The following is a 23,388-nucleotide window of genomic DNA, read 5'->3' on the forward strand; positions in this document are numbered from 1 at the left end:
CTGGAGACACACTCAGCCTCACAAACAGCTGCACTCAATCCGCTCACAAACTTTCCTCCCTCACTCCTCCAATTTGGATAACTTGTTTCTTTTGTTTCTTTAAGTCTACAACTTCAATGTATATGATCTTGATCTGTGGATGATCAGAAAGTGGAAAGTCTGCACCGCTGGATTTTCGGGTTTTTGCGTAATGCTGAGGCGTCCTCTCTTCAACATCTGGATTAACTATTTGGAGTCAGAGCTAGCGGCCCTGCACAGACCTCTGCCTGTCCAGCCTCTCTTTAGGGAAAGTCGGCCTCTTTTTCTCTCTGGAATTTAACTCTTTTTTGATTACACGAGTCTTGTGGATAGATTATGTATTCGTTAAAATGGGTGCGAACAATGGAAAACTGTATGGAAGCGAGGGTAAGTGCTCTTATTACGACTTTTTAAAAACACGCTGTGTGTTTAGACCCCACTAAGAGGAAACTCTTTTTCAATCAAACTAAACTCAACTGAAGTAACTGTGGTGTCGCTGTTTGGCGAGACACTGGATGCAAGTGTCCACGAGTTTGTCTCTTAAAACCACCTTTATCTTTCATTCTGTGTGCTTTGTTTCCCTTCTATAACACACACTCAAACAGCTTCCTATTCAGATTCACATTAACCTCAAAAAATAAAGTTTAACCACATATCCAACTTTTCATACTTGAAGAATAGCTGTGCAGCACTCATATTCTTCTTTTATGACAGAGAAAGAGACATCTGGTGGCCGTGTTTAAAGCAAATGAACTGTTTCAAACTGAACAAGTTCAACATCTGATGTATAAAAAAGCATCACAAAGATTATCTAAAAATATGACCTTTAACAAGCCTGTTTGGAAACATTTTCCTTTTCATATTCAAATAGAGGCAACAGTGTTTTCTAGTTTATTAGTATCAGGCTCTTGGATTGTTCTTTTATTTCTATTGTTTTTAAGACTCTTCTGAAGGCAGTCCAAGACAAATGTGATGATGGTAGAATAAAGTGTTGTATCATATTGTATTGTTTCCTGTTGTTCTGTGTAATATCAATTGAATGGCATTCTATCTCATGGTATCCTTTCATATTAAATCAGATTATATCATGTCTTATTATATCATGTTGTACAGCACTGTATCTTATCATATGTCTTAGTTTAAGCAGAAAAGGTTGATGTGTTAGACCAGCTATACCGTCAGCTTGAATCAAATAATACCTTAAATATTAACAGCTGAGCATGGCAGGGTTTGTTAGATCAGTGGTTCTCAACTGGGGGGTCGGGACCTAAAAGTGGGTCTCCGAGCGGTGAGGTAGAAACTGAACTTTTTCCATTTTAAATAAATCTGATAAACTGGAAGAAAATCGATGGCAGATTTATCTTCTGCAGGTTTGATGGAGGCGGGTCAAAAGGACAGAAGTGTTTGCGGGCACTCAGTCATTCTGATCTTGATAAGAGCCAATTCCAGACATTTTTTTCTCCACATTCCCGTCACCTATTGTTGATTCTATGTGCAGCACTTTGGGCTATAGTGGCCAAAGAACAATTGTCTTACACTTGACCAGAAAAGCTCGAAAACACACACAGCCTTTATATGAAAAAAAAAATAATCCTGAAACACCTAAAAGTCTACGAATTCAACACATTTGAGAGACAACTTTGAGTTTAGTTTGTAAGTATTTGACCTTAAGTTGCTCTCTTGCAGCTGACTGTTATTAGTATTGGCGTTGGGTGGAGTCGCTGTAATACAAAAAGGCAACTGGCAAATACTGTGTGTCTATCTTAATTTGACAGAGAAATTCAATAAAGATAAGTAAAATTGGGGACCAAAAAAAAACAATGCAAGTGAATCGAATAAAATCCTGGCTCATTTAGGATGATTGTTATCTATAAGAGGAGAAACAAAACAAGGAGCTAATGGTCTTACAGTCGGAGGTATTCACTGTCTGTCTGATTTACCTTCAGAAAATGATTTCACCCAACTGGAATGCATCTTAAAGCCGGGAAAAACCAGCCATAGAAGTTTTTCTATGTGCTGTTATAATAACCTAAATCCCCATCTAAAGACTCCCATACCAAAAATATTGATAACATCTCCAACCTTGGAGTTCTAAGCCTGGATGTTCAGCCCCAGAGGACAGTCAAACTCACCTTTCATTACATCGACTTCAATCAGTCAGTTCTAATAATACTTCACTACCTCCCCTCTTCTCCATCTAATCTCCAACACCCAGAGACACTTAAGCCAGTCCCTCCTGAACGAATCCCTTCTGTCTCTGGAGCAGAAATGTTTGTATAAATAACATTCCAGTGTGCTCTCTTCCTAAGTCAATAACTGCAGCGAACAGAATGAACCTCACGATGTTAGGAATAACAAGTGGATCGGCTCCACCTAAGAATCCAGACTGTGGAGGTACACGAGCAGATCCTCTACTGTGATTTGACTCCTCCCTGAACTTCACCCTCATGTGAGCAGCCAGGTGGGAAAAGAAACAGGCGATGTAGCTCTATCTTATTGATGCACAAGTCCTTTTAAGTAATATACAAAGTTCTAATTCTCCTTTTTATTGCAAGACAGAAAAACTTCAGAGGCTTTGGCAAGAGGTTGCAATCCTTTGGTAAAGATGTCCAAACACTGCAAACTACGAGTGCGAACACAGGCCGGTGCTTTTTGTTGATGTCAGAGCGCCGCATGTTGAGGTGATGCTGTCTGACTCCCACAATTAAAAACCGGGATCTTCTGTGTGTTGAAACATCTCTTTTATGATTCAGTAGTTTACGTTTCTGCTAGAACAAGAGAAGTGAAGTTGATTATTTGCGTGTGTTTCAGCAGATTAAAGGAACGTTTCATTGTGAGCGCTACAGGTTAGAAGATTAGACGCTTCCAAGGGTTTTAAAGGGTAGTTACACCGCTTCTGGTTTCTATGGCATCCCAGAATATCAAAGATGTTTACCATCTTAGCTTTCAGCAGATGGAAGTCTTTTGTTTGAAGCGTTGAAATCTAAAGACATCGACCTTTGAGGCTGATTTTCAGTCATTTTAGTCAGACACAGCAATAGCACACTCTTGGAGTTCATGATAATGCAGGTGGGGGTCAAATGTGCTTCATGTCCACATTGTGTACCCGAGCTTGTGCTCGTGCATGAGCAACTGTACCATGCCAGAGCACACCTTTTCCAACCGTGTCAGCGCTGAGGAAGTGTACTGTGAGAGTTGGGAGTAGTGGTTTTCGTTGCAGTGGCTTCAAGTCCAGCCTTGGGCCCTTTTAGGCTGCATGTCATTCCCCACTCTCTACCTCCCAACCTTCCCAGTTTCTCTTCAGTTTGATCTAATAAAGGCAAAAATGGCCCAAAAATATTGTAAAAAAAAAAAAAATGCAGGGTAATCATTCCAGATGAATCTCCTATATGCATGCATACAATAGGGAACGGCGTCGCTACCATACAGTGGGGTCATTGAATAATTTATAATGTACGGTACTGTATTGGGTTTGAACGTTTATATATTCAAAGTTTCAGCATTTCAAAAAAAGGCTTCATAGCCTTGCATTTGTGTTTCACCGTTACAAACTTGCAGAATCCTGCAGTTCTTCTGTCCAAGTCTGTTTTCAAGTGTGACTCCACTGGTATTACATACTGGTCCCAACTATGCACCAAGTCTCCGACAACACTTGTGTAAGCAAATGAGACAGGAAGCAGAAGCTTATCTCAAAGTTTCTGTCATTTTTCCTGGAATACAAAAAAACAATCGGCCTGCACGGATCCACATGTGTCAGACAAACAGCCCTGCAGAGTTCCTCATGCTGAGAGAGAAAATAATGCTGTAACCAGAGAAATATTGCAATATATCTGCTTGTCTCTACTTGGCTTCCTGCTTTCTGCTTTGTTTAAGCTGCTCATGAATCATGAAGCGGGTGTTAAATGTGCTGGCTCAGATGATATCTTCATAACATGTCATTCATAGCTACCAGATAAGCTGCAGTAGTTGCAAATATTATTTAAATATGGAGTATCTTTGTGATTTTTAGTTGTAGATGTAAACACACATCTCATATTCTCTTATCAACTTGAGCTTTGAATCTAGGAATCATTTCCTGTTTGGCACATACAGTGTGGTAGCTGTATTAAAACTTTCAGAATAAAATGATCAGGTGAGCAACCAAAAATGGCCAAATGAAAAGTAAGTATTCTAAAAAAAAAAAGAAAAGAAAGGTTGCCAGGAATTTTTGGACCAAACATCATGGGTTTCAGGAACAGGCTTGTCATGTTAACACGCTTTTAAACTTTGATGTGATAATAATAAAAAATGTAAGGAAAGCAATACCGCCTTTTAAACCATGGCAACAACCAAAAAGTCCTTGACACCCAATATTTGGTAACTTTTTATTTTTAAACTCCAAAAAAAAAAAAAAAAAAAAAAGCCACTGCTTGACACTTTCTGTAAAAAACAAACAAACAAAAGTGAAAATCTGAAACTTTTAGGTACCATCAATCATTAAAATAATGTTGATCTTTTCATTTTATAACGTAAATAAGTATTAAAAGTAGCTTTGACCACCTTATTCAGGAAAATGATCATGCTAATGGTTTAAGTAGTTAACAAACATGCTAGGGATGTAGCTAATGCATGATACCAAGCTAACAAACGCTGTGTATGACTTATCTTTTTAATACATTTGATGAAATTAAGGAATAAAGTATCTTTAGGAGCAAACCAAGTAAGGTACATTTTAAAGAGTTCTTCTGGATTGTTTTTTTTGTTGTTGTTTTATTGTGTTGTTAGCACTACATTACCCAACTTCATTGCTAACTCAGCACCATAAACGAGAGGATAGCATCCAGAATGAGCCCTACGTGTCAGTTTGAGTCAGAGTCTCGTGTCTTACGCTCTCAAACTTTTGTGTTTCGACGTATTTTGGGGATTGGCCTTTTGTGTTTAAGAGGCTGCGTTTGATTTGCATGCGGCTGTGACTGTTTGAGAATACCTCTTTTCCTTGTTGTGCAGGCATAAAGTTGCATTCTTGGAGTCTCAGGAAAAGCCACAGAGCTGCATTTATGATCTGACTGCGGAATGAAATGCCATAAACAAGGACTCCAGGCTGCCTGCGTCATCGGGGCAGTGCAGCCAGTGGAGGCAAAAAAAAAAAAAACATCTCTGTGAAAAATTAACCAAACATGTCTAATAACACAAGGATAACACATAATGTAAGAGCTGTAAATTCAAAATTTGTACGAACAGTACAACCTTGGGACGAATTGTGTTGAATTATTGAAGAGCGTGATTGCTTGTATCGAGTAAAGGAGTGTTTGCTCACTTGTCTGCTGTGGAAATAAGACCTGGGCGGGTCTTTATTTGCCCTGCAAGTCTAAAAAGTGGACAGTTATTGTGCACACAAACCAGTAGAGGCGAATTATTCTTTCAAATCAAGGCACATAAAAGTCAAGAAAGCACTGAGAAATGGGCCTCAGATCGCAGACCTCCTAATTTCTTACAGACAGTCCTCAAGATATTTCTCTCTCAGGGAAAGATGGATTGAAAGTTTAGGAGGTAAAAACAACATTTTATAAACTTCAGTTTGTCATGATGAAGTTATCTTTCTTCTGCTTTTTTTCCCCCCTCCCCTGCAGGTAAAGGGAGCTCAAGCATCTCCTCTGACATAAGTTCGAGCACAGATCACACACCAACCAAAGCACCAAAGAATGTGGCTACCACCGAAGGTAAGGCATCTGGTGCTCATTAACCAAACTCCCCTCCCCTCGCCTTCTTCTTCTTCTCCTCCTTCTCCTTCTTTTCCCTCCTCATCCACTCTGTGCTGCCTATTTTGGGAGAGAAACCTGCGTGTTCCTGGGATAACCCCTAAATTGAAAACAAACTCTCGGCTCCCATCAGAACGCAGAAACCAAAGGCATTTCTAAGGCTTTGTTTGAGTAGCAGAAGAAGAAGAAAAAAACGAGTGCTTCTGGCTTCTCATTGTGGAAGAATGTTTATCTAAACTGTGGTCGTATCAGGCTCAAAGCGCTGCCAGGGAGGGAGGTAGAGTACGTGAGCTCAGGAGAGGAGGGTGAGAAGGATTTAGCTGGAGACAGAGGTGTAGGGAGTGAAGTTTGGGAGAAAAGATCATCGTTCTCTGCTCAGATGCTTTTCACCCTGCCAGAAGCCGAGAGGTTACACATGACTACTGTAAAGAGTTGACTTTGAAAGCCTCCTTTTCATCAGGTGTCTTTCGGGCAGAAAGGTCTGGACATCTGTAATAATCGATCAATCAAAAGTTTTTGTCTGAAAAGAACATTAAAAAAAAAATGCATAAAACAGAAAAACTACCAAAGTGTCTTACAAACCTTGGTGTCAAACTTATTTTCAACGCTGGGGAACCAAAGTCTGTTGTGACATTTGTGTATCCATGAAAAGTCCAAATGGTTGCAACCAAACTCGTTTTTTTTTGTTCATTCTTTTTATGTTTGCAAAAACTTGCTGACCGAGCAAAACCTGCCCACAGGGTTAACCAAAATCACTTCTTAACCCTTAAGTTTACTTTTCAAAAAATCATTTGACATAATGTTAAGCCAAACAAACCCACCCACACCTTGGCCACCACAATTGCCATCAAGTCTTCTTTTCTCTTCATCTTCTATTCTCTTATTGTGTGTGATTGTTTAAATGTAACATTATCCTAAAAGTCATTGCTGCAGTTTATATCCAACTTGGAAGGCTACAAACATTTGTACCTTTTGAAGATTTCTCCTTGGTGATGTCATCTTCATTTTAAATTGATTTAGTAAAATGATGCGGCCACTTGGTGGTTGGTTTTGGTATAGAACAACGAGGGATGTTTCCAGAAGACTCATTTTTGAGTTGGTTAAACAGAAAGTTGAATTCTGTTTAATCAATTAGCCTAAAAGTCAGAAAATACAGTTTAAATTAAGCACAATCTTTCTAAAATTGTCTGCGGGTAAACAATGTTGTTTGGCTAACCAAGTGTGGTTGATGTTAGCTACCACCGTTAGCAACACCAGTTTTCATTCGTCACAGCAGCCCAACATTAACTTTCCTGAGCCGAATGTGATCACACATTCCTCTTGTTGACGTGCCGTTCAACCTGACACAGTCTACAGACAACTTTAACTCTATTTTCGAGACAATAAAAACCACTGCCAAGCCACGCTGCTCCTTTGAGAAGTCTTCTGTTTACTAGGCTTGTTTACATCCAGGTTGTAGAGCAGAAAGAAAAGGACGATAGAGCTACAGCCACTTTTTGAAGCTTATCTCACTTTGCATGACAAGTTGAAAGAATTGGATTGTAGAAATGATAAAAAATGGGATTAAAAATCTTATCAAACTCCTCCCAATAATACTTTAAAGACTACCTGTCTGGTCTCTCTGAGTCGTCGAGTGACTCACCGTCTGTTTTGCACACTCATACGCATTTATACTCGGAACCCTGTTCTTCTCATGCATTGTCATCGCCAATCTTAAATTTGCTCTGGCATGATGAATGTAGTATTCTTGTGGTTTGGAGCTGCCCACAAGAAAACAAATCTGAGCTCCAGTCTGTGTTTACGGCCGTCAGTCAGCCGAAGATTTCACGGTGTTTCTCGGAGAGAGAACAAAGACAATCAGAGGGAACAAAGAACGCCACACGAGACGTCAGATGCACGTTTGGTTTCATGCAAGATGGGAGTCAATTAGTTTGTTTTAGCGAGGTTAATACACTTATTAACCTCGCTAAGTATAGAGCGAGACGTACTGCGGTCCTGTGAGTCTGCATTAGGACAAGGCCGTTTACTCATTCCACTTCCATGGAAATGCTGACTCACTCGGATGCGTTTGTTAGAAGCCGCTGGAAGTGCAGCCAGACTATTTTTGGAAAATTGATAATAGTCCTGAATGTGTCTGCTTGGAGAACAACCTGTGCATTTAGAAATATATAGACAGAGTATAGACCGAGTCCAGCAGCTTCCCCACCATAATTTCCCTCCCGTGTTATGTCTGAAATTGTTAGTTTTTTTCTCCACGCTAAGTGGGAGTAAATTACATGGTCTGGAACCGCCACGGCCACAGTCAAATCCCCCCTCCTTAAAAAGACACACACACAAACACACACACATGCATGCCAGCGTCCACACACACTCGCACAGTGGCAGATCACACGGTCCTTCCCCACCTCGTCCTGTGGTCCACTAAACTAATCAGGAAGCAGTCTGGGCTGTTTCCCCCACCACACACTGAGGGGATTCAGGGGGCCTATAAAGTTTCCTCAGGCCACAGTAATGCCACTGTGGAGGAGGTTTAGGTCGTTAGTGACTTAGTTAATTCGTTTTTAAAGGTTTTAAGTCAGTAAGCCGGTTACTTACTTAGTTAGGTCAGGAAATATCTCTTGTTAATGTCAACACAAACCCAAATCCAAAGTAAACCAGAAAGAAAGAAAGAAAGAAAGAAAGAAAGAAAGAAAGAAAGAAGAACATGGTAACACAAATGCAGAAAAAAAACATAATAAAAGTAATAACATTTCGGACAATAACTTTAGTTGTCACAGCAAGGATTCAAAAAGCAACCTCCGCAAAGTTGTTCAGCTGCATGTTTCCTTGTGGTTTTTAAATGTAATGTTAAATAATGTACCGCTACATTAGCCATAATTAGCTGCTGTTCATGATTTGTTATGGGGGGGGGGGGGGGGGTTTGGTCCTTTCAACATTTTGTTCAGATATAGGACACTAGATAGAGTCAAAGATCAGGGAGAGAGAGAATGGGGACTGAAATGTGAGAATGGAGTCATGAGACAGATTTGAAACAGACCCGCCCGCCTGGAGGACCACAACCCTTCCACATTGGCACGAACCCCCCGCCAAGTTTGATTCTTTCTAAGGTTGTATCGCATAAACTGGTCAGGGGAACGTATCAGCAGAGGAGTTGTGAGAAATAGAATTATTTCATCCATCAAACTAAACATCACCTTCCTCTGGAGCTGTGTGGGAAAGATTCAAACCAGACTGGATGGAGAACCAAACAACCTAAAAGCAAAACTGTTTTTGTCCAACAAAAGCAACTCAGTGAAGCCTCTCAAAACTTCCTGTATCGGCTTGTTTAAACTCAATAAATCTTAATATTGAATTATTGTCCCGCCCTTCTATCAGCACACAAATGGAAAGTAGGCCACAGCCTGTCATGCTTCACCGACCCAGTAAGTGTTCCCACAAAATCTACATGAGGAAGTTACACTCGTACTCATCCTGAAAACAAACCAAGGCGGGTCGTCATCTGGCCAGTTTTTTTTTTTACAACGTGTCTCTGTTTTCATTTATTATTTAGACGGGCTTGTGGTGGATTGACCCAGTTGGGTTGCTTATTAGCTGCAGACTGAACGGCACAGTCCTGGACAGTAAATCCTTCCTGCGGGATGAAACTGAGTTATCTCCCAGCAGGGGGTCTCACTGTGACCCTGTCGGGGCCTCAAGGGTTTGCTTTGGCACAGCCGGACTCAGGGTACAGGAGGAATGTAACTGAGACACTGAACACATCCACATTTGTTCCAACTTTAAAAGAAAAAAACCAAAAACTTTTTAAGACTGTTTGCTCAGCATTTGTCTCTGCTGAAACTCAGACTCACAGAGGTGTTAATCCTGATAATGAAGTAGGCTTTATAATGGTATCAGGAAGTAACGGAGAAACAGGGAATGATAGGAACAATGAACAAACATTCCCTTTGTCTTCAAGGAACCAATGAAACAGAGAAAACCATAAAGGGGGGAAACGCTTAGACCCATTATGGTGTCATTTCACACCAGAACACACTGCAGGAAAAGATTACACGTCACGCTCTGTATGCAACTAAAGTTTATCAAAAGCAGAGGAAGATTTTTTTTCCTGCCTAAAGCCGCTGCGATGAACTTTTAGTTTCAGGAACAGATAGTGTAGTCGAAACATGTGGACAAAGCTACGAGAAAAAAAAAATCTCATCTTGCCTTCTTTTCTTGGGGGAGCATGGTGGCGCGGTGGTTGGTGCACGCACGCCATTTATGGAGGGAATATTCCAAGCGGGCAATTCCGAACTGTGGCTCCTTTCCCTCACGTCATTCCCCACTCACGCTCCCTGATTGCGGCCTCTATCCACTCAATCCTATCTCTACAATAAAGGCACAAAAAGAAATCTTAAAATAACAACAAATAATTATTATTCCATATTTTCTTTAGCTCACAGTTTCCCTTTAAGAAAAGTATCGGAGGGGAATGATTTGAAACACTGAAACCACACCATGCTAGTCATTGTTTCTTTTTTGTCAACCTTGTCCACCCATGTAACAATTTTAAAAGGGCAGGGGCGCGTCCACTCTTTTATGAGTAGAGGACCCGGGGCGTTGACTTCACCAGGGGTGGCGTGACATTTGTGGGCATGCACACTCGACTGGATTTAAAAAATGTTGCCCTTTCTAAGTAACATAGTTTGGCAACATGCTAATCTTCTCAGATTGATTCTTTGGGCACTGAAAAACAAAAGAGATGTATTTGCAAAGTCACATTTGTGAGAGCATCGTCAATGACGTGTAAACTCTTGTTCGCTGTCTAACTTGCAATGAACTGAAATGTTTTGAATTTTTGGAAAAGTGCAACAGTTTTTCCTTTGAAATGTTTGAATATAACATATTTGTGTACAACTGTACTACCATCATCTTGTTAAAAACAGACAGACTGGTTGATCCCAGCTCTGAGTGTCATCATCGATTTGAATTTTGGGGTTGTCACCTTGGGGTGGCCAGATCCAGATTTCAAGGTGGCCCCACGCCACCCTCGTGGATACGCCCCTGCTAAAGGGCCAGGCGTCAGGAAGGGTCACCACACAAATATCAGAATCAAATGTGACAAGAAAGATCTGAACTAAAGCAAGATGGTGGCTCTTAAATCTCTGCACGTTCACCCAGGTTGACGGGTTCATTCATGGCTAACAACGACAGGATGTCTCGGCTGGATAATAACGGCGTCCCAAACTTTCATTGAGTAACATAACAGCTAATGTAGGTCGTTGTAATGTCACCTTTCTGCTGTCGGAGCGTTGAGGGTCAGCTGTGCAGTCTAAACAGCCCCCTCCAGAGGAGCCGCTGTCTCCACCGTATTCATATTTTTGCCCTCCCAAAGGCAACACATTCCTCACACTTCATCTATTAACCCACCTCGTGTGCCGATGACCCGCTCGCTTGTGTTTACTCAGGCAGATGTATAGTGTTTCCATGTTGATTTTCGCAGTGCCAAAAGCAGGAGAGGCTGCGCTGAGATATGCGTCTGTGTCATTTCTGTCGGGACGTTCGCAGCTCAGGGAGAAGATTGAAGTTGTTATCCTCCACTTGTGCTGTGAAACGTGTTTGCATCATTCATCAGGGGCCGTTTTCTGCTTTCAGCCAAACAACCCTTAAACAAACTTTGAGCCCGGGTGACAAATTTATCTTTGTAAAAACTCAACGCCACGTTTGTTCTGCTGCTCTTCCTCTTTGAGAGAAGTTGTCACAACAGGTGAGGTTTGCTCCGAAGAAGAAGAGGAAGAAGCATCTGTTTTTAAAGGGACATCAGGTGATGGAGTATATTAAGAACGATTGCAGGATTTATTGCTCTTTTTTAAGTCCAAGAAATCCGCAGCCTTCAGATGTTTTGCACTAAAGAAAAATCTGTTCACCATTTGACTTTCACTTTGGACCCAAAAGTAACATCCTGCGCTCACTCCCAGACTTTTTCAAGAAGCCTTAAGCCACTGCGAGGAGTGATATCAGCGCTTTTTTAAATCTAATCCCCCGTTGGACACTGTCTACGTAAAATAAATAAAGAACAGAGAGGCAAAGAATGCTGCTATTTCTCCCCAGATTTTCTCCATCAGCTGTCCCTGCTCCGCCCCCTTCCTCTCCTACCGAGAGCCAGGAAATCTGAGCGAAAAAAAAGCACAGAACAAGGAGGCGAAAGAAAGAAAACAGAAAACAAGCATGAAAGCAGTTTTAATGAAGGATGGGGACGAGGAGGAGGAGGAGGAGGGAGGGGAGAGGAAGGACAGGCAGTTGAGGGAGCTACGTCTCGTCGCTCTTGTCCGATCACTGATTCGTCTTCTCGTTCTCTCTTTTAAAGGGAGGAAGCGCCGCGGGCCTGTTGTTTTGTATGCGTGTGCTTTTTTTTCTTCTTTTTTTTTCTTTCCCCAACAGGGTCACATTTTTAAGCTCTACTACAGCAGCATGTTTGACAGGAGCTGGGAAAGACGCCCACCTGGCCTGAAACGCACGCTTGCTTCACTGTATGAATTTGGCTGGCGAGGGATGTTTTTACTGAGATACACCTGGGTCTCTGGGCTTTTATGTGGCATCGCGGCCGCTGTTGTGAACCAGCTGAACCGACACATCGGACTTCCCCCTCCCCTCTTCTCACTCTGTGGGTTTTGTTTCATTACGTAAGCGTGGAAGTGTCAGTTGTGGCTGAAGCTGCAGTGGTACAAAATGAGGGGAAAATGCAGACAGTGTTCTCGTAGGGTTCCGTGTTGGGAAATCTGAGCCGTTGGTTTTCAAGCAATCACAAATGATTTAGACGTCGAGGCTACGTCGAACACCTGGCTCTTTCATTGAGAGGAAAAAGGTCACGTGGACGTTGACTATAAAATGACCATTAAACATTTCAAGTACTTGTACTTTTAATTCTAATTTGAACACAAACAGAATTTATAAATAACAATTTGACTTTTTTTTTTTAAAGTGGATTTAGCCAGACTCGCTGTGTCGCTCTGATGCTAACTTAAGCTAGCTTCACATTTGGCTTACAGTCTTGAGAGTTGTAACTTCTCTCATAAAACACACAGTTGACTGTATTTCATCCTGTTTCATACTTTTACTTTGAAGTAATCACATCTGCCTCCTTGGTCAGTATTAATTATAGTGACAGTCTTCTCTTTCTCAGGTGATGCACTTTTAGCGTTTCAGACCAAACAAACCTCCTTTTTAAAATTAAGTGGAATTTTTTTTTTGTCTGTATTGTAACCACAAAATGTTCCCTCTGTTCTGTTTCTTCAAACCACATGATCTCATTACATTTGCTCCTCATCACAACCAAATCAACCGTTCAGGCCAGCACTCTTTCTTTTCCATTTCGGTCTGCCGTGCAGCTCCTCTTGTATGCGATGTGTGTAGCCAGCGTTACCCTCCCCAGTCATTTAACTCGACTGTCACTCCACACTCAAACCCCCCTCCTTATATCCTGCTGCCAAGAAGGATCAACTGTAGAAAGGCATTTCAGGCACACTCTGTCGCTCCACCTTTAACATCCTAGTTTAACAACCTGTAAGAAATGACATCATCTTGAATTCCTGTAATTTGCCAAAGTTTGGGACTCGGTTTGCTTGATGCCAAACGGCTTTTTGGAGCCTGAACCGTCGTCTGTATTCTGGAGGTATAGTGATGAACGGACTCAAACAGTCGCTCACTTTTGAAGAAGTAGCTTTTGACTCGCTCACGCTTTTAAATTTGGCTCAAAGACAGCCGAGCGTGTGCTGTCCTCCTCAGTGGAGGATTTATAAAGTGAGGAGGGCAGATTGCGGCGACGTTCCTGTCTTTTGAAGTGACATTACGGCACTCAAGAGGCGGACAACTCCCATGAGGAAAATCCTTGTGTTTGTGGGGAGGAGACTGTCATGCTCCCAGGCCAAATCGGTGGTTGAACAAATTTCAAAGAAAGGATCTCAAGACTAAGTAAGTGTGAGAGTAGCTACGGTCCAGAAGAAGTGGAGCTGTGGGGGATGTGTGGCGCTAAGGAGCCGGTTTCCTGTCCAAGTGTGCACATTGTAAAGGAACCAGAAGGCCCTATTGTCTTTCAGTTATCCAGTGACGTAACACCTTCCTGTAGTGAAGGCTTTGCTGATAGTCCAGCCGCCACACTGTACCGTAATATCAACTTCCATGTATTCAATAAAACCCAAGGCAGACAGATGTTTCTTATCCCAAGAGTTCTCTCAGTCGGATGTTTCCCTTTAAAAAACTAGAGCACGTAATCGTTTAGTGCTGATAAATCAATTTCTCTTCCAGTCGAATCCAAGCTGCCTGGTTGCTTTTATGAACAGATACTTCTTCTCTTTTTTTACATTTCGCCCATCTTGTATGAATCTGGATTTGATTTCCTTACTCATGAGTAGAAAATGAGTGCCTGTGATTCCCTCATATGCGCCACACTGCCCTGTCATTGCCTTGGCAGGGAGGAGCACGTCAAGGCCTGCCGAGCGGGAACATGTCACAGAGCTAATGGCGTTGAGGTAATGGATTGGTCTGTCCTGCCAGATGCAGCGGTAATAATCCTGCAAGTTCCAGACAGGGTCTTAGCAGAGCTTCGCAGCACTGCAAGGGCCTGAAAAGAATCCCTATAGCTTTAGTTTATGAGCGGACCGCGTCTCAGTCAGGATTGACCCTGCCTGTGCACTTGTCTCCGTCTCTGGTAAAGTCTGCAGACGCTTTTGCCAACTTATCTTCCCTTTTTTTTTCCCTTCTTCTTCTTCTCCTCTTCCCCCCTATTTTCTTCAAGAGGCCCTCGAATGACTCCCTTGAATCTGTTTCTCTGCGGTTCTTTTTTTTCTTTTTTTCTTTTTTTTTCTTCTTCCTCAAAGTTCATCAGGTTTTTCGTCATTAAGGCGACATCGCTCTGAACTTGCAGCTGCGCCTCTTCATCCCACAGGCATCTTGTCTCTGCAGTGATCACTTCGATTGATTTACACTCTGGGATCAAAGCACAATCCAGATGTGACTCAGAAGTATGGCTAAGTTGATGTTAATGGGATCCTGCTGCGGGAGCGGCATAGATTTGGGTATTAGTGGCGAAATGATTTCAGCCAAGTATGCCTTGCTGTGGCTATACGCACATTCACAATGCATGAGTTCCTCTTTCTTTTCACCACTGTTCCGTCGTTCTTTGTCCAGGGTGAAGACCAGATGTTCCACTCTTTCTCCTTTGATTTCCAAAAACCAAACTGAATCCACCATCTGCACTTACACTGCCTCCAAGAGCAGTTTAACAGCTGCATGGTATTTGTTCTTTTAATGATAGGCTTGCAGCGATTCAGAGATATAAAACACCACACCAAAGGTTGACTTTGTTAGATTTCAGCAGGGACTGAGAGTTTAAGAAAGTTTATTCTTTCGCACTGCAGGTAGGCCATTATTTGCAGCTGTCCATATTTCCAATGAAATCTTGATCTACCTACTATCTCAATGTAAAGCTTCAGTTATATCAGCAGGTCATTAGTATTGGATCATGTTTTGTTCACTGACAGTACTTGATATGACGGTTCTGTATCGTGATTTCGTCCACATTTTCTCATATCTGTTTCTAAAAAGCTGCACATTAAGTTTTAGAAGAATCAAGTCTCTAAAAGAACCAACTCAAGGTCAGAGATTCGGATCAAAACCCGGTTCCATAAGGACCTGGTTCTGAATTATTAAAACCTGAACAGCAATAACGTTTAAGCCTACTGATAATGAGATGGAGTCCTGTGTGTCCTGTAACGTAACGTCCCTGCTTGAGTCCAGTCACATCTTTTAAATCAAATCACAAATCACTGATTCTGAAATATAAATCAATGTCTTCAAAAACGCTTTATGATTGTCCAAACACATCAGCATTGAGAATAACCAATAACCAAAAGCCTCTTCCTTCGACTGTCAGTTTGAAAAAACTCCCATCTCCTCCGGCTGCAGTCAAACCTCCAGCCGTGGAAACACACCCAACCAAGTTAAAAAAAAGTAATCCAGTTTTGAAATCCACAGAAGAAAGGCGTCTTGGCAGAGAAACTTGAATAATTAACACATTTGTTTTGTTTGTTTGTAAAATTCTTCTCGTTCTTTTTTCCATTGGTGTGCATGTGGCTTTCCAGTGCTTCTGCAGCTCGCCCCAAGTGGTCATTTAAGGAACTGCGTGTTCTAGTATTTCTGCATTGGCTTCATATTCCAACACGGGAGGTCACTGCTTGGTCGTTACCCAAACAAGCCAGGCATGTAGTTAAGTGATGTCTTCGCACAAAAATCTGAAAACAACAATGCAATGTCTTAATACGCGCCTGAGTTGAGAAACCAGTCACATTTCTCTGCAGTCTGAACAAAGCCAAACGTCAAGGTTTGGAAAGAAAAGGGAATATTTGAGTATTTATACAGTCTCAGCCAACATTTACAGAGTTATTGAGTTGATGGTTGATTGTGATTGGGCAAAACGTACTGCATCTTTAAAGAGACCCATGTGCTATCTTTTCGTAATTCCTCTCCAACCTTCAAGCTGTCTTCATTTAACTTTTCCCACCAGCTGGTTGGAAGTGTGAGAAGGGAAGTCGATGGGTGTTGTCTAATTAGTAGCGCTGTGTTTCTGCTGGCTGAGAGCGCTGATCTGATCAGGGACAAATGTAAAATACACCATTTAGTGTTAAATGAGTTTGTCTCCTGTGTGCAGACTCCATCACAGTGGAAAATGAAAAAAAAAAAAAAAAAAAGACGAAATGCCTGAATCATGTATTAAAATCACTGACTCATGAAATGTGTCCGAGTCATGGCACACTGCTCGGTTGAAAATCTAATCCCTGAAGTCATGATTCAGTCTTTGTGCAGATCTTTTTGTCGTACTGACGCCACAGGATTGATACCTGATAAATCAGCACATCGTTCGTTTTCTCGTAATTTAATTGGAAGATCGAAACGATCGGCTGAAGAGACTTCCATTTGTTCGTGGAGCTCGGTGTTTCCACGTGTGTGGTTCTCGCCGCTCGCTGGGTATTAACTCAGGAATCTTGCAATATTTACAGAGCGCTTGAATCCACATAAAACTCCCTGCTCCGCTATTGTCGTGACATATTTGGACAGGTGTGTGAAACTCTAAATAGATGAGGTGTTTATAATGACCTCAGACAGTGAAATCCTCTGATTAAGATGTGGGTCGAGATGCCAAGATAAGCTCGACGGCCACGAGAAAACAATCCTTAACTTTCAATGTTTTGTTAATCATAGAGAGACCACCCACCACAATATGATGCATTCAGCCCAAACTTTGGTCAACAGCATTCAGTGAAAGCAGTAAATCCGACATATCCTCCAGTAAGCTGAATTAATGAAGTCCGAGGTGGATTTTTATCATTCAGCTCATTCTTGGACACCAGGAATGTCGATTTGCTGGAATTCAGATGTGAGTGAGAAGTTTAAGGCACACGAGAGAGAGTTTTAAAGTAGCCGTGAATGGTTCGACATGTTCCCATGATGATAAGCCTGCGGATGTCATCAGAGGCGGATCGAGCCAAAGTCTGGAAGACAGATCCAGAAGACAGTCGTAAGGACGCTGTCACTGTCCAGATGTCAGTCCCTGCACACAAATTTATATGACAGGCAGGATGCTGTCCATTTTTCATGGAGACGCTGACATGTACTATACAACCAGCTGACAGTCGCTCCTAAAGCATCTTTCTACAAAAACTGGGACTTGAAATGTGCTTCAGTATTGTGTTTATACTTCGATTAATGCTTCATAATCAAAGATCACTAACTGTACAGGAAGAGTCACACATTTATTATTCATGTATAACAGGAGGATCAGTTTAGACGACGCTCTCTCAAATGACCAACATTGAACTTCTTGGAAAAACTGACAACTTTAAAGCCACATTTTTTGGACGAGTCTTAACTAAACAACAGCTTGCACATTTGGTAAATGTTTTTTTTTTTTATCTCAACATTCCTCTGATCATCTTTTTGAAAGACGAGACGTTGGTGACGTCATACCCGTGACTACTTAAAATGCTTTTAGCGGTGACTCCATCCAAATGAATTCCTCAAGAATGGACAGGGGGCGACGGAGAGACACAGATAGCATCAGATAAGAGCCCTCGGTGTCCCAGTGTGACGGGTCGACCCCGCCCAGTCTTACAAGGCGAAGGGCTTCACTGTCTCACGCCATGTCGATGGTATCCAGCCAGCAACTTCTCACAGCTGCGTCTTCAGATGTGGCAGCAATCAGCACACATCTGTCTGGAAGCCCTCAGTGTTTACACAGTGCTAACCGTACGTTGTCAGCTCCAGCACCAAGCTCCTCGTCCGGACACTTTGAAGCCTCGGAGTTCATCTGAGGAGGAGGCAGTGCGACTGCCGTCTGAAGCCAGGGAGATAAATGTGACGCATTTGTTTCCCCCCAACATCCCAAAACATGATAACAAGAACCATGGAAACTCCTCTTCATCAACGATAAAACCTGGTGTGGCCAGGGAACCGCCACTTCATCACCCATCTTCGGAGCTCTTTTCTTTCTTCTTACTCTCAGAAAGCATCCAGCAAATGTAAGGTGACATTGTGTTCTTCCCCTAAAAAGAGTCTACAGATCTTTAACATGCAGCCGAACAGCAAGAAATTCATCATAGCATAGTAAAAGAAAGCAGCAAAAATGCATGTTGTTTCCAAAGGAGTGCTCCACCAATTTATGACATTAAAGTGGGTTTCAGTGACTTCAGTGAGTTAAAGAGGAATCCCACGACTTCAAACATCAACGTGTGTTTACAAATCTCAGGGAGTAATTCTGAATAACTAGCTGTTTAAATGTTTGTGGCTGACCTATTTGTGTGGTGAAATTGGATACATTTCTTTAAGAGATGTTACGACAGATTCAGCCGGGAAATGTTGCTAGTTGAAAAATACATAAATGGTTGTACAGAGTTTGAGTGAATGAGCCTAAGACACCTCCACAGTCCCATTTAATTGTTTGGCTTTAAAACGTCTGTTTAGAAACCAATGAGTGACGTCACTGAGCCTACGTCCATATTTATACCAGTAAAAAGATGGAGCAGGTATTAAAATATGACCTAAAGGTTGTTAGAGCTTGGGGTTCAAGGATATTTTTTCTATTTGTACAGAAGGCCTCAAGTCCTTTGTTGCTCCTTTCTGGCAACATCAGAAGCCCTAAAAAGTTGCCCGTTGCTCATCAGATGTTTGCCTACAAACTTCTCACCAAACTATTTCTGGAGCGATGTCTATGCGTAAACATCCCCAGTTTGTTGACACTGTATGACCTCTGACTTATATTCTCTTCTAGCACCCTTGTTGTTGTAAGAGCCATGTTGAGGTAGTTTTTTTCTTTCTGCAGTCATCTTAATGTATTTTTTTGTATGTAGGTTTTTTTCATTTAAAACTTCGTCTGAATACTTGTATTTGTATCCAAACATCTCTAATAACATCATGTCAGTGTTTGTGCCTTTAAAACACGTCAAATTAGGTCTCCCTCTAAATAAATCTGCCTCTTTTTAAGAATCTCTCGTGTGAGTCATCCAGCTGTCAACGTGCAACAATGAGTCAACCTTTAAGCTGTTTTTGTTTTTTTTGTTATTTTTTTTCTGTCTGGGATGGAAACCTTTTCTTTCCCTTACCAACAGAATCACTAATAGCTGTTCACAGATGATGTTACAGTCATTGAGGGCATGTTTTTTTTTTTTGTTTTTTTTTGGAAGTTGTCAAAAGTAATTCAAGGAAACGTAGGGAAGGAAAAGTGCATGAGTCAGATTAAAGGAAAGAACAGCAGGAAAGGAAATTACTTTTTCATTGCAAATGTATTCCTGGAATTCATTCAACGGCATTGATTGTACTAAAAAAAAAAAAAAAAGTTTCTTCTGTGGAATTTTGCTTTGATAGCAGTCGTCTCTGCATGGATACAGATGTCTTCCAACATTTAAACCTCAGACTGAAAGATTCTGCAAAAAGTGAAGAGCTGATTCGGAGTCATTGCTGGACTGAGGGTTATGAACACTTTTACTCTTTATTAAGAGGGGGCTTTTTCATCGACTTCTCCCTGTCATGATTAGACTACTGTTGGTCGAAACCAGTTTACATAAACTTCTAAATCGAGGACGAGATAAACAAACAGCGTCCAGGGAGCGCTTGAAGCTCTGTGCAAGACTGAGCAGGCTTCTAATCTGCTCTTTATAAGGTCTGATTTCACTGTTCTTTTCTCCGTCCAGGGAGTTTAGGAACAGGTCTTAGTTCTCTAAATGAGTAAATAATTCCAGGCATGTTGTTTGAAGAGAGGTTTGATAGTAACAAAAGATGAAAGTTTATTGAATGAATTAACGAAGAAGAAATTCTTCAGGACTTGTTTTGTCACTTCATTTGTCTTTTCTTTCTTTTCCACGTCTTTGTCCTCATATTTTTTGTCCTTGTCCTCAGGTTTGGACTCCAGCACACGGACCCTGAGCACCCCCAGCCCTGGTCTTATCCTTCCATCCAAGTCCTCCTCCCTCTCCTCACCTGCCCTCTCCAGCAACGGCCATGAGACCAACTCCTCCTCTTCCTCCTCAGCGCTCGCTGAAACGGTCGCCGTCGTGCACTCCCAACCGGGCACTCACACACGCTCCCGTCAGTCCAAGACCCACCATCTCGCCCCCATCGACCTCCTCCCCGACCACGCCCTCCTGCAGATCTTCTCCCACCTCCCCACCAATCAGCTGTGTCGATGCGCCCGTGTTTGCCGCCGCTGGTACAACCTGGCGTGGGACCCGAGGTTGTGGGGCACGGTGCGGCTCACGGGGGAGCTGCTTCACGCCGATCGTGCCATCAGGGTGCTGACCCACCGGCTGTGTCAGGACACCCCGAACGTGTGCCTGACCCTGGAGACGGTGGTGGTGAACGGCTGCAAGAGGCTCACTGACCGCGGGCTGCATGTGGTGGCTCAGTGCTGCCCGGAGCTGCGACGCCTGGAGGTCTCCGGGTGTTATAACATCTCTAACGACGCTGTGTTCGAGGTCGTGTCCCGCTGCCCCAACCTGGAACACCTGAACCTCTCAGGTAAAAAAAAACAAAAAAACACTATCTTTTTGAAACACTCACGCAAACTTGCCTTAATTGGGAAGCTCGCTCGGATTCACAAAGAAGTGTCTTCCCGCAGAGATTAACCTCAGTATTTTTCTACTGAAGATGGTAAAATCATTAGACGCTCTGCCAAGAAGAAAGTCTTTCTTTAGCTGGGAGAAAACGACTTACCTCGATGTGAGCAAGCAGAGCGGCCTGCTGCTGTCATTAAGGAAGTGACACAAATAACATTGACTTGGACAGGAGGAGTCCAGTGGCAGAGCATCTGCATCATTAGCATCTGGAAGTCAGGCCTTTTTGGGTTGAAAAAAAAAAATGGACTTGTGGTTTGTAGTTGAAAGGCAGAAAATAATGTAACTGGTAAAGTCTTAACCTCTCTTAAAGGGGCCCCACACTGAGTTAGTAGCATGTGGGAATTGTATGCACTTAAACACTGTTGTTGCTAAATGCTGCAAACTTGACTATAGCTCCCTCAAGTGTCCGCTCACACAATTTAGCTAATTCTACTCAAATGAAAATCCTCCCCCTCAGGGTGCTGCTGCCGCTGTGGTTAGTGGGCGCCTCCCCATATATGGAGGTTATCGTCCTCAATGCGGGCGTCCCTTTCCCGCATGTCAGTCCCCACTCTCTCTCTCTCCCTGATTTCCATCTTTATCCACTGTCCTATCTCTCCAATCAAGGCACAAAAAGCTCAAAATAAATAGAACAAAAAAATTGTCCTCCTCCCAAATTCAAGTGACAGGTAGCAAAATGCTGTGTCCATGCTCAACAAACATATTCTTCTATCTGAAGCTAATGTTGCGCCTTAGCAGTCTGACTTATACAAGTGTTGAGTTGTATGTGTGTTGCAGACTTTTAGTTTTTTTAAATAGAGTTTCTTAGCTGAGTGACATTAATCAAAAGAGGACGTTTTGCACGTCTTAAATCTCACTGCTGTTCTTCACGGTGGAGATATTAAACCACATCATTTGGACTTTGAAGCAGACAGGGCGTCGCTTTCTGAACGGTCGATGTATTAAATGTGAAGCAGCTGTTTCTTCCAACATTTTTTTTTTTTTTGACAGAACTGAATTGTCGACTTGTCTCCTCTGAACAAATGATGTACTATAACGTTGAGCTGACAACCTGTGCCTCCTCTTCCTCTCCAGGCTGCTCCAAGGTCACATGTATCAGCCTCACCCAGGAGGCCTCGCTCCAGCTGTCCCCTCTCCACGGCCAGCAGATCTCCATCCACTTCCTGGACATGACCGATTGTTTTTCCCTCGAGGACGAGGGCTTGCGAACTATCGCCTCCCACTGCCCCCGGCTGACACATCTGTATCTGAGGCGCTGCACCCGACTGACGGACGAGGCCCTGCGCCACCTGGCTCTCCACTGCCCGTCAATAAGGGAGCTTAGCCTCAGTGACTGCCGCCTGGTTGGGGATTTTGGCCTGAGAGAGGTTGCACGTTTGGAAGGCTGCCTGCGCTACTTAAGTGTGGCCCACTGCACCCGCATCACGGATGTGGGCATGCGCTACGTGGCTCGTTACTGCCCAAGACTGCGCTACTTAAACGCTCGGGGTTGTGAAGGGCTGACAGACCACGGCTTGAGCCACTTAGCGAGGAGCTGCCCTAAACTCAAATCCCTGGACGTGGGGAAGTGCCCGCTCGTGTCTGACAGCGGGCTGGAGCAGCTAGCCATGTACTGCCAAGGCCTGAGGCGAGTGAGTCTCAGAGCCTGCGAGAGCGTCACGGGCAGAGGACTCAAAGCTCTGGCTGCAAACTGCTGCGAGCTGCAGCTTCTCAACGTGCAGGACTGCGAGGTGTCGCCGGAGGCTCTGCGGTTTGTCAGGCGCCACTGTCGACGCTGCGTCATCGAGCACACGAACCCCGCTTTCTACTGAGGCGGGGAGTTTCTTGACTGGTCTTTTGAGTGCCTGGTTCGAGTTCAGCGGGTGATGCGTCAGAACTGGTTGTAAAAACTGGTGTGCAATACTGACCAGAATTTGTCCCTGTAAATCCGCCCGGTGGTTGTAGACGCTGTCCTTTGAAAAGACTTCCATAGAATGTATTTAACATATTTATCTGTTTAAAAAAAAAAAAAAAAAAAAAAGCAGGGAAGAGCAGTATTTTTCCTTTTGTTTTTTTTTTCAACACCACAATTTACAATGTAACAACTTGCTACAGCACTGAGCACTGGGTACAGTTTGTCACCATTTAAGAGCGCTATAATAAATGTTATTTTCAATGTCATCACCTTAAATCGTAACCAACTACATCTATTTATAAACAGCAAGTATGTTCAGACTAAACCACTAAGAATGTAGCAACAAGGCAACGACTAAAGCCGATCTCAGTCGAAGTTTCCTCTTTTTTTTCACTTTTTGATGTTGTGTCCATGTGCACTTTACGCAACTGTGCTGACAATCACTCACAGCTGAGCTCAAAGTGTCCTCGCCATGACAGCTGAATTTGCTGTAACATTAGTAACTATCAGTCCGAACATGCCAAATCGATTTTTTTTGGATCATTGGTGAAAATAAACGAGAACACATTGCTGCTATGACTGTGCCAATAAAAATCCTTCA

The 23,388-nt window shown here is 42.7% G+C and overlaps 1 protein-coding gene across 1 annotated transcript; it reads left to right on the forward strand.

Moving 5' to 3' along the window:
• The first annotated feature begins 13 nt into the window (after positions 1-13).
• Positions 14-23,388, forward strand: LOC306835419 (F-box/LRR-repeat protein 7). Its single transcript, XM_079361924.1, has 4 exons — positions 14-405; positions 5,628-5,717; positions 20,178-20,795; positions 21,968-23,388. The coding sequence occupies exons 1-4, from the start codon at positions 369-371 to the stop codon at positions 22,702-22,704; spliced, it is 1,482 nt and encodes a 493-aa protein (XP_079218050.1). The 5' UTR covers positions 14-368; the 3' UTR covers positions 22,705-23,388.

This window comes from Symphodus melops (genome assembly GCF_947650265.1).
Source record: "Symphodus melops genome assembly, chromosome: 14".
In the NCBI taxonomy this organism is placed as follows: Eukaryota; Metazoa; Chordata; class Actinopteri; order Labriformes; family Labridae; genus Symphodus; species Symphodus melops.

Coding starts and splice junctions, on each gene's coding strand:
- LOC306835419 (XM_079361924.1), top strand. CDS start 369: ATGGGTGCGAACAATGGAAAACTGTATGGAAGCGAGG. Junction 406..5,627: donor AAAACTGTATGGAAGCGAGG/GTAAGTGCTCTT, acceptor CCTCCCCTGCAG/GTAAAGGGAGCTCAAGCATC. Junction 20,796..21,967: donor GGAACACCTGAACCTCTCAG/GTAAAAAAAAAC, acceptor CTTCCTCTCCAG/GCTGCTCCAAGGTCACATGT.